The following is a 14,512-nucleotide window of genomic DNA, read 5'->3' as shown; positions in this document are numbered from 1 at the left end:
ATCTCCATTACCTTATTTTATAAATCTTAACCCCATGGCAATAAGAGGCTCCCCATGATGGCATCGTCCATGAAACTCATGCTTTGCCCCCTTCGCAATGTCTCCTTTAACAGCAGATTGTGATTGTTTTTTTTTCCAGTGTTGGCCACTGACCATCCAAAGTTGTGACAATAAGCTAAATTAGAAAACACACAAATACTTACAGTAAACAGACCGAGCGGACAGGAATGGACAAGAGTATGGAATCCGTTCTACTGCATCAGTTATCACCCCCTGTGCCCCATATCAGTTATCACCCCCTGTGCCCCATATCAGTTATCACCCCCTGTGCCCCATATCAGTTATAATCCCCTGTGCCCCATATAAGTTATAATCCCCTGTGCCCCATATCAGTTATCACCCCCTGTGCCCCATTTCAGTTATAATCCCCTGTGCCCCATATCAGTTATCACCCCTCTGCCCCATATCAGTTATAATCCCCTGTGCCCCATATCAGTTATAATCCCCTGTGCCCCATATCAGTTATCACCCCTCTGCCCCATTTCAGTTATAATCCCCTGTGCCCCATATCAGTTATAATCCCATGTGCCCCATATCAGTTATCACCCCTCTGCCCCATATCAGTTATAATCCCCTGTGCCCCATATCAGTTATAATCCCCTGTGCCCCATATCAGTTATAATCCCCTGTGCCCCATATAAGTTATAATCCCCTGTGCCCCATATCAGTTATCACCCCTGTGCCCCATTTCAGTTATAATCCCCTGTGCCCCATATAAATTATAATCCCCTGTGCCCCATATCAGTTATAATCCCCTGTGCCCCATATCAGTTATAATCCCCTGTGCCCCCATATCAGTTATAATCCTCTGTGCCCCATATCAGTTATAATCCCCTGTGCCCCATATCAGTTATAATCCCCTGTGCCCCATATCAGTTATCACCCCCTGTGCCCCATATCAGTTATAATCCCCTGTGCCCCATATCAGTTATAATCCCCTGTGCCCCATATACGTTATAATCCCCTGTGCCCCATATCAGTTATCACCCCCTGTGCCCCATATCAGTTATAATCCCCTGTGCCCCATATAAGTTATAATCCCCTGTGCCCCATATCAGTTATCACCCCTGTGCCCCATTTCAGTTATAATCCCCTGTGCCCCATATAAGTTATAATCCCCTGTGCCCCATATCAGTTATCACCCCTGTGCCCCATTTCAGTTATAATCCCCTGTGCCCCATATCAGTTATAATCCCATGTGCCCCATATCAGTTATCACCCCCTGTGCCCCATATCAGTTATCACCCCCTGTGCCCCATATCAGTTATAATCCCCTGTGCCCCATATAAGTTATAATCCCCTGTGCCCCATATCAGTTATCACCCCTGTGCCCCATTTCAGTTATAATCCCCTGTGCCCCATATCAGTTATAATCCCATGTGCCCCATATCAGTTATCACCCCTGTGCCCCATTTCAGTTATAATCCCCTGTGCCCCATATAAGTTATAATCCCCTGTGCCCCATATCAGTTATAATCCCCTGTGCCCCATATCAGTTATAATCCCCTGTGCCCCCATATCAGTTATAATCCTCTGTGCCCCATATCAGTTATAATCCCCTGTGCCCCATATCAGTTATAATCCCCTGTGCCCCATATCAGTTATCACCCCCTGTGCCCCATATCAGTTATAATCCCCTGTGCCCCATATCAGTTATAATCCCCTGTGCCCCATATACGTTATAATCCCCTGTGCCCCATATCAGTTATCACCCCCTGTGCCCCATATCAGTTATAATCCCCTGTGCCCCCATATCAGTTATAATCCTCTGTGCCCCATATCAGTTATCACCCCCTGTGCCCCATATCAGTTATAATCCCCTGTGCCCCATATCAGTTATAATCCCCTGTGCCCCATATACGTTATAATCCCCTGTGCCCCATATCAGTTATAATCACCTGTGCCCCATATCAGGTATCACTCCCTGTGCCCCATATCAGTTATAGTCCCCTGTGCCCCATATCTGTTATCACCCCCTGTGCCCCATATCTGTTATAATCCCCTGTGCCCCATGTCAGGTATCACCCCCTGTGCCCCATATCAGGTATCACCCCCTGTGCCCCATATCAGGTATCACCCCCTGTGCCCCATATCAGTTATAATCCCCTGTGTCCCATATCAGTTATCGCCCTCTGTGTCCCATATCAGTTATCACCCCCTTGTGCCCCATATCTGTTATCACCCCCTTGTGCCCCATATCAGTTAGAATCCCCTGTGCCCCATATCAGGTATCACCCCCTGTGCCCCATATCAGGTATCACCCCCTGTACCCCATATCAGTTATCACCCCCTGTGCCCCATATCAGTTATAATCCGTGTGCCCCATATCAGTTATCGCCCCCTGTGTCCCATATCTGTTATCACCCCCTGTGCCCCATATCAGTTATCGCCCCCTGTGTCCCATATCTGTTATCACCCACTGTGCCCCATATCAGTTATAATCCCCTGTGCCCCATATCAGTTATCACCCCCTGTGCCCCAAATAGGTTATCATGTAAAATGCCCTTTTGGGCAGCATTCACAACCCCCCTTTTCCTATCCATAATTTGCACTGAAACTGGCGAGGGGTGGGAGGGTATTAAAATAAAATAACAAAAGGTCAGTGCTAAAGGGAGGTGGGGAGACGCTGAGCCTGCAAGTAAGAAGCTAAAAATGTCTTTTGACGGAGCGCTTATGTACACAGATCAGATGACAGATGTAAAATATGCACAGAATTCACAATAGTCATCGCAGAACAGGACTCCCTACTTCAGAGGTAGGCAACCTACGGCACTAGTGCCATGCACGGCACTCGAGGTGTCTTTGCACGGCACTCAAGGCTGCTAGAGACAAATAGGCCTATCAGGAGTCCCAGTAAAACTTCAGATATCTGCTAATCCGAAAAGGTGGTGAAGGACAATCCTCAATTTATGCATTGCAGCACATAGAGGAAGTGATCTCAGATCACTTCCTCCCAGCACTTGTGAATAGGAAGCCACACTGTAGTAGAGCAGCTCGCAGTTGCTGTTGCAGCTCCTGTCCTTGACCTGTCCCTGGCCAGCCTGGCCCCCCACTGGAACCCAGGGAAGCCACCCACACTGCTAGATATACACAGGAATGCAGAATCTTGCATTCCTGTGTAATCCCTCATACAAATAGTACGGACAGCCCACACACAAACATATACATAATCCGCACAAACGCAACACCACTAACAATCCACATACATGCACACAACCCCACATGCAGTACCTCAAACAGCCCCCACACACACTACCAAACACACAATGTGACATATCCATTCACACAATTCCACAAGCAGCCCCCATACACAACTCACATTCATATGTATCATACACAATACCATAAACTACTCATGAACATATACAATATAATAGCTAATATACGCAGGGCCTTCTTTAACACGGGGCAAACTGGGCAGCTGCACCGTGAGCCCCGCTGGCCTCAACTATTTCTAACCCCCGGCCGGTAATCCGCACACTAAGGAGGCCCACCGGGTGGCCCGTGCACAAAGGGCCACCCGGTGGGCTTCTGTCAGCAGGGTCCCGGTGGCGCACTGAGGCGCTTTAACAGCGCGAGCAGGCCCCTTGCTTTTTGGCAACAGGCTGGGAGGAAGTGACGGCCGTGCATCACTTCCTCCCACAAAGAGAGGAGCGTGCGGGAAAGAAGAGTAGGCAGAGTGGAGGGGGGCTGGCCGAGAGAGCCAGACCTCAACTCCCAACACCTTCAGCCACCAGCAGGAAAGGTAGGAAACTGGAGGGTGGGTTTAAAAGTGTAATTTTTGTGTGTGTCAGTATATCTGTGTGTGTGTATGTCTGTGTCAGTATGTCTGTCAGTGTGTGTGTTAGTATGTCTGTGTGTCAGTATGTGTGTGTGTCGGTATATCTGTGTGTGTCAGTATGTGTGTGTCAGCATGTCTGTGTCAGTATGTCTGTCTGTGTGTGTGTCAGTATATCTGTGTGTCAGTATATCTTTGTGTGTGTCAGTTTGTTTGTGTGTCAGTATATCTGTGTGTGTGTGTCAGCATGTCTGTGTGTGTGTGTGTGTGTGTTAGTATGTCTGTGTGTGTGTGTCAGTAAATCTGTGTCAGTATATCTGTGTGTGTGTGTCAGTATGTCAGTATGTCTGTGTGTATGTTTCAGTGTGTATATATCTCTGTGTGCCTGTATATGTGCATACATCTCAGCATTCACACACTAACACTACACACAAATACACCCCGACATTCAAATTTCAACACTACGTACAAACACGTCTGTGTTACACACCAAAATTATATGTAAATACACCCCTGAATTCAAAAACCAACACTACACAAATACATGCTTACAGTCACGCCAACACCACATAAAAACATATTCCATGTTTACATTCGAACACACAAAAACCGCTTAGTGCTAAGACCTGGAAACATGGGTAAATGGTAGAGCCCCAGCACTCAATGCATTTCTGGAGTTGCATGACAGATGGGGAGCTACCTTTTAATCACCCGTGCAACCCCCAAAAATTCTTGCACCTCTCTACTTTAGGTCCAACCCTGCGTTGAGGTGGAGGACGTGATTGCACGCCTGGGGAGGGGGGACAGGGTCCAGGGGGGCCCAAAAAAATGCTTTGCCCAGGGTCCAGTCAATATTAAAGACGGCCCTGCATATACGCACAAATACAACGATACAAAGCAATTACAGTAAAAATAACACAAGCACGATACGGCAGCATACACACCTCATTTTTAAAAAAAAAATAGGACCGGCACGCTACGGGACATCACAATCCTATATCGGCACAATGCTGCTAAAAGGTTGCCTACCCCTGCCCTATATCATGTGTGCTGGAGGTGTTGCTACCCCAGGCACAGAAGTTAATATATCTCAGTTTGTGCAGGGTGGATATATAAACATAGATATAGGAAAGTTATTTTTTTTGTCCTTTCTTCCAATTCTATCTAATGTTCACAGATTAAATGTTATGTTTTGTAATATATTTCAGTCTTTTCACTAGCTGTGAGTGTGTGTGCTTTAATCTCTTATAGACGCCGTCCCAAAATCCTTTGTCGCTGCACGATGACCTCCGAGGAGAAGTCTGCCACCCCTCTGGCTGTTGTGGATGCAAAATCGCCAGGTAGGTCAGGGTCAGGTAATGCTTATCCTGTTAAATTTAAGAAATGAGTTTTAAGGGCCATAAACTTTGACATGAAAAAAACAAAATAACCATATGAATATCGTTTCTATACACAAAAAAAATATTATTTTGTTTTGCAATATAGCAGTATGTTTGGGGCAGGTCTTCTGAAAAGGGAGCTGTCACAAGCCAGGTTTTTTAATATCAGTTTTATTTATCCTTTTATTTAATAAACATGTATTTGTAAGTTGTTAAAAATACAATTAAATGTAGAAATATACAGCTCTCTATCCTGTAAATGGGCGCCTCCATCTTAGCTCCCTGTCAATCATTGTTATAAGCTCCGCCCTTTACACCTGGCAGTCAGTATAGAGAGAGCCACCTCCATCTTAGCTCCCTGTCAATCATTGTTATAAGCTCCGCCCATTACACCTGGCAGTCAGTATAGCGAGAGCCACCTCCATCTTAGCTCCCTGTCAATCATTGTTATAAGCTCCGCCCTTTACACCTGGCAGTCAGTATAGAGAGAGCCACCTCCATCTTGGCTCCCTGTCAATCATTGTTATAAGCTCCGCCCTTTACATCTGGCAGTCAGAATAGAGAGAGAGCCACCTCCATCTTAGCTCCCTGTCAGTCATTGTTATAAGCTCCGCCCTTTACACCTGGCAGTCAGTATAGAGAGAGCCACCTCCATCTTAGCTCCCTGTCAATCATTGTTATAAGCTCCGCCCTTTACACCTGGCAGTCAGTATAGAGAGAGCCACCTCCATCTTAGCTCCCTGTCAGTCATTGGTATAAGCTCCGCCCTTTACACCTGGCAGTCGGTATAGAGAGAGCCACCTCCATCTTAGCTCCCTGTCAGTCATTGTTATAAGCTCCGCCCTTTACACCTGGCAGTCGGTATAGAGAGAGCCACCTCCATCTTAGCTCCCTGTCAATCATTGATATAAGCTCCGCCCTTTACACCTGGCAGTCGGTATAGAGAGAGCCACCTCCATCTTAGCTCCCTGTCAATCATTGTTATAAGCTCCGCCCTTTACACCTGGCAGTCGGTATAGAGAGAGCCACCTCCATCTTAGCTCCCTGTCAATCATTGATATAAGCTCCGCCCTTTACACCTGGCAGTCAGTATAGAGAGAGCCACCTCCATCTTAGCTCCCTGTCAATCATTGTTATAAGCTCCGCCCTTTACACATGGCAGTCAGTATAGAGAGAGCCACCTCCATCTTAGCTCCCTGTCAGTCATTGTTATAAGCTCCGCCCTTTACACCTGGCAGTCAGTATAGAGAGAGCCGCCTCCATCTTAGCTCCCTGTCAATCATTGTAATAAGCTCCGTCCTTTACACCTGGCAGTCAGTATGGAGAGAGTCACCTCCATCTTAGCTCCCTGTCAGTCATTGTTATAAGCTCTGCCCTTTACACCTGGCAGTCAGTATAGAGAGAGCCACCTCCATCTTAGCTCCCTGTCAATCATTGTTATAAGCCCCGCCCCTTACACCTAGCAGTCAGTATAGAGAGAGACACCTCCATCTTAGCTCTCTGTCAGTCATTGTTATAAGCTCCGCCCTTTACACCTGGCAGTCAGTATAGAGAGAGCCACCTCCATCTTAGCTCCCTGTCAATCATTGTTATAAGCTCCACCCTTTACACCTGGCAGTCAGTATAGAGAGAGCCACCTCCATCTTAGCTCCCTGTCAATCATTGTTATAAGCTCCGCCCTTTACACCTGGCAGTCAGTATAGAGAGAGTCACCTCCATCTTAGCTCCCTATCAATCATTGTTATAAGCTCCGCCCTTTACACCTGGCAGTCAGTATAGAGAGAGACGCCTCCATCTTTGCTCCCTGTCAATCATTGTTATAAGCTCTGCCCTTTACACCTGGCAGTCAGTATAGAGAGAGCTACCTCCATCTTAGCTCCCTGTCAATCATTGTTATAAGATCTGCCCTTTACACCTGGCAGTCAGTATAGAGAGAGCCACCTCCATCTTAGCTCCCTGTCAGTCATTGTTATAAGCTCCGCCCTTTACACCTGGCAGTCAGTATAGAGAGAGCCACCTCCATCTTAGCTCCCTGTCAATCATTGCTATAAGCTCCGCCCATAACACCTGGCAGTCAGTATAGAGAGAGCCACCTCCATCTTAGCTCCCTGTCAGTCATTGTTATAAGCGCCGCCCTTTACACCTGGCAGTCAGTATAGAGAGAGCAACCTCCATCTTAGCTCCCTGTCAATCATTGCTATAAGCTCCGCCCATAACACCTGGCAGTCAGTATAGAGAGAGCCACCTCCATCTTAGCTCCCTGTCAGTCATTGTTATAAGCGCCGCCCTTTACACCTGGCAGTCAGTATAGAGAGAGCCACCTCCATCTTAGCTCCCTGTCAATCATTGCTATAAGCTCCGCCCATAACACCTGGCAGTCAGTATAGAGAGAGCCACCTCCATCTTAGCTCCCTGTCAGTCATTGTTATAAGCGCCGCCCTTTACACCTGGCAGTCAGTATAGAGAGAGCCTCCTCCATCTTAGCTCCCTGTCAATCATTGTTATAAGCTCCGCCCTTTACACCTGGCAGTCAGTATAGAGAGAGCCACCTCCATCTTAGCTCCCTGCCAATCATTGTTATAAGCTCCGCCCTTTACACCTGGCAGTCAGTATAGAGAGAGCCACCTCCATCTTAGCTCCCTGTCAATCATTGTTATAAGCTCCGCCCATTACACCTGGCAGTCAGTATAGAGAGAACCGCCTCCATCTTAGTTCCCTGTCAATCATTGTTATAAGCTCCGCCCTTTACACCTGGCAGTCAGTATAGAGAGAGACGCCTCCATCTTAGCTCCCTGTCAGTCATTGTTATAAGCTCCGCCCTTTACACCTAGCAGTCAGTATAGAGAGAGCCGCCTCCATCTTAGCTCCCTGTCAATCATTGTTATAAGCGCCGCCCTTTACACCTGGCAGTCAGTATAGAGAGAGCCACCTCCATCTTAGCTCCCTGTCAGTCATTGTTATAAGCTCCGCCCTTTACACCTGGCAGTCAGTATAGAGAGAGCCACCTCCATCTTAGCTCCCTGTCAGTCATTGTTATAAGCTCCGCCCTTTACACCTGGCAGTCAGTATAGAGATAGCCGTCTCCATCTTAGCTCCCTGTCAATCATTGTTATAAGCTCCGCCCTTTACACCTGGCAGTCAGTATAGAGATAGCCGTCTCCATCTTAGCTCCCTGTCAGTCATTGTTATAAGCTCCGCCCTTTACACCTGGCAGTCAGTATAGAGAGAGCCACCTCCATCTTAGCTCCCTGTCAGTCATTGTTATAAGCTCCGCCCTTTACACCTGGCAGTCAGTATAGAGATAGCCGTCTCCATCTTAGCTCCCTGTCAATCATTGTTATAAGCTCCGCCCTTTACACCTGGCAGTCAGTATAGAGATAGCCGTCTCCATCTTAGCTCCCTGTCAATCATTGTTATAAGCTCCACCCTTTACACCTGGCAGTCAGTATAGAGAGAGCCACCTCCATCTTAGCTCCCTGTCAATCATTGTTATAAGCTCCGCCCTTTACACCTGGCAGTCAGTATAGAGAGAGCATGCAGGAAGGAGGAGAAATGCAACAACGTCTCTTCGTTTGCATTGTGTGCCCTGGCTGTGCCTGGTCTGAATTGTTGTTTGTTAAATATTTAGTATAAATCTAAATTAAAATAGAGCATTCTGTGATTAAAAAATGTTAGCACAAGTTATAGGTGATATTAAATGTGATGGTTCCCCTTTGAGTAAGGATCGTATCTGGAAAGTCTTTGATTGTTGTATGTTAGCTGTGCTTGTGGGGCCCTCGTGAGCTGCCCTCGGTGGGAAGGTTGTAGCCCGAGACGATGAGATACCCAGTCTATTGATGGTTTACTCAGAGATAGAGAATCTGTATGTGAGTGACTCTCCATCACAATACAATGCTAAAATGAGGTTTGTTATCCTTCTTTCAAGCCAACCAGTATCTGATACATTTATTAGAAAACAAAGGAACCGTAAGCTTCCAGAATCCAACAGAAGAAAGAATACGGCTTGTATTTGAGATCTTGGACAAGGTTACACCTCAGCTCGGAGTTTTCTCCAGCGTGCTGAGCCTCATCAGAGGCGAAATTCATGGTAAGGGCACCAGTAAGTGCGCAGGATCACACGTTTTAATAGTGAACGCGGAACTACCTGACCCGTATAGCGACCAACATGCTAAGCCATGACTTTACATAGTTACATAGCTGAAAAGAGACTTGCGTCCATCAAGTTCAGCCTTCCCCACATATGTTTTTTGCTGTTGATCCAAAAGAAGGCAAAAAAAACCCAGTATGAAGCACTTCCAATTTTGCAACAAGCTAGGAAAAAAAATCCTTCTTGACCCCAGAATGGCAGTCAGATTTATCCTTGGATCAAGCAGTTATTACCCTACATTGAAAGATTATATCCTTGAATATTCTGTTTTTGCAAGTATGCATCTAGTAGCTGTTTGAACATCTGTATGGACTCTGATAAAACCACTTCTTCAGGCAGAGAATTCCACATCCTGATTGTTCTTACAGTAAAAAAAACGTTCCCTTGCCTTAGACGAAATCTTCTTTCTTCTAGTCTAAACGCATGGCGCCGTGTCCTATGTAAAGTCCGGTTTGTGAATAGATTTCCACACAATGGTTTGTATTGGCCTCAAATATATTTGTATAATGTTATCATATCCCCTCTCAGGCGACGTTTTTCTAAACTAAATAGGTTTAAATTTGTTAACCTTTCTTCATAGCTGATATGTTCCATTCCTTTTATTAATTTTGTAGCCCGCCTCTGCACTTTTTCTAGTGCCATAATATCCTTCTTTAGAACAGGTGCCCAAAGGTATTCAATGTATGGTCTTACCAGTGACTTTATTCATGTCCTGTCAGAGATTCGCTGTAACAGTCATTCATCTGATCCGTAGAGCAGGTATTTCCACACCCGTCTTCATACGCCAGCCCTCATACAGCCCCAACACTCCTGGTTTTATCAACATCCTCACCAGAACAGCTACCTTTACATTTTATTTACAAAAGTGAAAATTCGAAGTCAATTTCAAGTTTAATTCCATTTTTCAAGTTCTTCTATTTTGACCTTAAAGCGGGTCTGTCACCCTTTATGAAATACTGATTAAGATTGTGTGGGAGCTTCACTGAAATTCCATTGCAATCCAGAGATACCATAAGACAAAGTAGGCACTGCTTTATCTTATGGTAAAGCCTGAGGTTGACAAAAAGAGGCTCCTCTGTTAACTTTTGTCCAACCCCAGCATCCGTCACTAATGACGGCTGTGGGATTCAGGCTTTGTCCTTGATGAATCTCACGGGACCTCATTGTTGTTCTCTTGCGCATGCACGAGAGTACAGCACCGACATGGCTCCTGGCTGCAGCACCGGGAGCCGAAGAGGACCTCCATCATGAAAATGGTGGCTGCAAGGGAGAGGCAGAGGTAAGTAAACAGCCCCTGCACACTGGATCTGTCTATTTCTGAGTTTGTTGTGAAATATGCCAAGACACTAGAAATTGACAGATCTGCTTTAAGTTTGAAGTTCACTTTGAATTCTCACTTTTGTGAATAACCCTTTCAGAAATACTACATTTTACGATACCATGAGAAGCGAAACGTCCTCTGTAAGTCCAGTCAGTCAAATGATTTACACAAGGGAGGCATTGGAAGAGTCTGTCTGTCTGTCATGTAGTGTCTGTCTGTCTCTCTCTCTCACTCTCTCACTCTCTCACTGTGCACGAGCTTGGATGAGATGTACTAAATTGGTGAGATCTCACTCTAATCAAGAATCACTCCCCAGTTCTTATATTTTTAGGTTTGCCTTCTAGTGACTGGACAACCAGATTACAAAATTTAGCAAAAATATGTAAATGTGTGAAAATTTAAAAAAATAAATGTGGGTGCGTGGTTATGAGTGTATTTGTGTGTGTTCAATGTGTCTGTGTATGGGTGTGTTTATTTTTGTCTGTTAATGGATGTGTCTTTGCATAGTTCTGTGAGTGTGTGTCAGTGCATGGTTGTGTCTGTGTGGATCAATGTGTCAGTGCATGGTTGTGTCTGTGTGTATTTGTGTGTGGATCCATGTGTCAGTGCATGGTTGTGTCTGTGTGTATTTGTGTCTGGATCCGTGTGTCAGTGCATGGTTGTGTCTGTGTGTATTTGTGTGTGGAACCATGTGTCAGTGCATGGTTGTGTCTGTGTGTATTTGTGTGTGGACCCATGTGTCAGTGCATGGTTGTGTCTGTGTGTATTTGTGTGTGGAACCATGTGTCAGTGCATGGTTGTGTCTGTGTGTATTTGTGTGTGGATCCATGTGTCAGTGCATGGTTGTGTCTGTGTGTATTTGTGTGTGGATCCATGTGTCAGTGCATGGTTGTGTCTGTGTGTATTTGTGTGTGGATCCATGTGTCAGTGCATGGTTGTGTCTGTGTGTATTTGTGTGTGGATCCATGTGTCAGTGCATGGTTGTGTCTGTGTGTATTTGTGTGTGGATCCATGTGTCAGTGCATGGTTTTGTGTCTGTGTGTATTTGTGTGTGGATCAATGTGTCAGTGCATGGTTGTGTCTGTGTGTATTTGTGTGTGGATCAATGTGTCAGTGCATGGTTGTGATACCGGAGAAACTGACGGAAGCCAAGCACAGAGAGATGGACACAGGTTTCTTCAGGAAGGAAGAGATTCTTTATTGGATCACCGATCGGGACTCAGAGGGACTAGCGTCACCAAAATACAGCAAAGTCTGAGTACTGAATACATAGAGTACATTCCTTATATAGCACTGTAGCTCCTCCCACAATTAACTACACCCACACATACCCTTAACCTATTTAATAAATAGAGTCTAAACTCATCCATCCGGTCTAACCACGTGGCTCATCTGATACAAAGGAGAGGGACGCGTAATTCCAGTTCTTACATTCCTGCACCTGGTCAGTACAGTGATGACAGTATCTTAGCTACGTGTTATTAACTAACTGATACTACAAACACATATACATACATATGCCTTGTGGCAATCTTAGCCTGCTAAACTTGTATTTTACTGGAATTACATCACATTCCCCCCTTTGATGCCTCTGATATTTCACAATTACTTGAGGCATCACTTAACCTTGGTTTGCATATACCTCAGGTTACCATGAACCAGACCAGACTTATCTTATGATGTGAATCTTTTAACACTCATCTTCCTGCATTGGTTCTCCTTGATCTAGAGCCTTATACTTATATATCGCCATTATCTGTGCAGCAGCCTTCCTCTCTGCTATACTTCCTATCAGGCTTTGCACAGACCTAACTACTAAGGGTATAAGACACGGTAGGAGTAGACACAACAGTAAAATCAGTAGGACTCCACCTACCACTGCCTTAAGCCCTCCAAACCACTCATACCAGCTACCAAACCAACTACTTGGATTGTACCCTTTCCATACCTGAGTAGGCACATGCGCTAGTTTAACCATATGGCTAGTAAGCTCAGCTATTGCTTGCCCTTCGTCATCTATTTGAAGACAGCAATTACTTAGGTTAAACTTCCCACATACACCTCCCTCTACTGCCAAAAGGTAATCCAAGGCTAATCTATTTTGGTAGACTGCTGTCCTCATCCTGGTGTTATGCTTCGCTAGAAGATTGAGCGCTTGTGATGTCTCATTTGTGATAATCTCAACCACCGCCTGTAATCTTATAATACGGTTGAGCATATAAATAGGGGTTCTATAACCAAAGGTACCATCCTCAGCCCACGTGGCTGGCCCATAGTAATCTATAATACGCTGGGGAGGCCATTCATCATCTTCCCAGGCGCCTATCTCTATGGGTCCCCTTTTCTTCCTATGATTCACATCATACACTTTAACACCTAAAGTCTCACCTGTTTCAATCGGTAACAAGAAGAAGGATGGTTTGAGCATACCCAACACACATGCCCCTTCCCAGTCCTGTGGCAACTCCGAATAGGCTTTCTTACCACAGATCCAGTACAAATTTGCTGGGGCTCTCCAGGTAGATGTGATGGATAGATCAAACCACACATCCTTTAAATTGGCATATCTAGCAAACGGGTTAGATGGTTCTGAGACATTTGAAGCCGACCACCAAGTTGTATTCTTTGTATCATCATCATAAGCTTTTTGCCCTAGACAAGTTAATTCTCCTACAGAAGTATTATACATTATTCCTTTCCTTGCTATGCAAACATAACCTATGATGGAGGTCTTTAATCTCCACTCAGATTTACCTCTAACACTCATATGATAATCGGCTTGTGTAGATATTAATTGGTCAACTGCCTCAGAACCGGACATTACCTCCTTTGCTTCCCAAGGCCATTGGTCTCCCATGTTAGTACCTCCACACACATAGCAGTTGGTAACATTAAGACTACCGGCAATACTTTCAGCTAAATCGATGAACAGGTTTTTAGCATTATGGGGGATCTTATTATCTATACTCATCTCTTCGTAAAAGGAATGGTATACTTGATGAGTCTGGGAGGATACCGTATCAGTCTCTATTCCTATAAACAATAATGTCCCAGGATCTAAACCCGTCCCGTATATTTGAAACCCAAATAAATTTCCATACTTATCTAAGAACTTGTCGGGGTTATTAATGAGTATATGGACTGGGTTGCATTCCATAGACTTACAATAAGGGCTAGTCGGCAACTTAGTCACTATCATGTCTTTATCTACTGTCTGTCCCCAAGTCGCCCACCCCACACAAGACCAATATGGACAAAAGTTATAGTCTTTATTTGGGCATCTAGGACTCACATATTTATTTTTACTACTGGGACAAATATATTTATCATTAGACCCATACGTCCTCTCCCATCTAAGATCCCCACATACATTCCACGGTTTTCTACCACTTGATATCGCCTTACATGCATCAAATAGCAGAACACCCGAAGAATGTACGGATTCTAACACCGTTTTATTAATTAGGGTCCCCTGAGGATCTCCATTCCTGAGAGTCAACCAAATTGTACGAGGCTGATACTCCGGACTGAAGCACTTAGGTTCTCCTACTCTTAAATGGCACACACTATAGTCTATATTTAAGTATCTACATCTCGATACATCTCCTTTACATTCGTATTGTGAATGCCAAATTAGGGTTTGGGAAATATGGTTACCTGTTCTCGTAGTCTTAATGCATACCTCACAGCTAGGAGTGTCGGTACCTCTACCTTCCTGAATATAAAAACACATATAAATAAACACTATCAAAAGCACATCTTTCGCCGTCATCCTCAGTCTTCGTCCGTGCGATGGCGCCTCAGCTTCCAGGATGTGAGGGCTGCAG

The 14,512-nt window shown here is 45.1% G+C and overlaps 1 protein-coding gene across 1 annotated transcript in view; it reads left to right on the top strand.

The window, feature by feature from the left end:
* LOC134575022 (uncharacterized) overlaps positions 1 to 14,512 on the top strand; it is a 61,714-nt gene that overhangs the window by 1,394 nt on the left and 45,808 nt on the right. Inside the window, exons 2-3 of the mRNA XM_063434153.1 lie at positions 5,090 to 5,178; positions 9,143 to 9,304. Of these exons, the coding sequence (XP_063290223.1) occupies positions 5,121 to 5,178; positions 9,143 to 9,304 (220 nt within the window). The 5' untranslated portion in view covers positions 5,090 to 5,120. The remainder of the gene's footprint in view (positions 1 to 5,089; positions 5,179 to 9,142; positions 9,305 to 14,512) is intronic.

Source organism: Pelobates fuscus, chromosome 10, assembly GCF_036172605.1.
Source record: "Pelobates fuscus isolate aPelFus1 chromosome 10, aPelFus1.pri, whole genome shotgun sequence".
NCBI lineage: Eukaryota > Metazoa > Chordata > Amphibia > Anura > Pelobatidae > Pelobates > Pelobates fuscus.
Note: the sequence above shows the minus strand (reverse complement) of the source record. Positions and strands in the feature narration are given on the sequence as shown.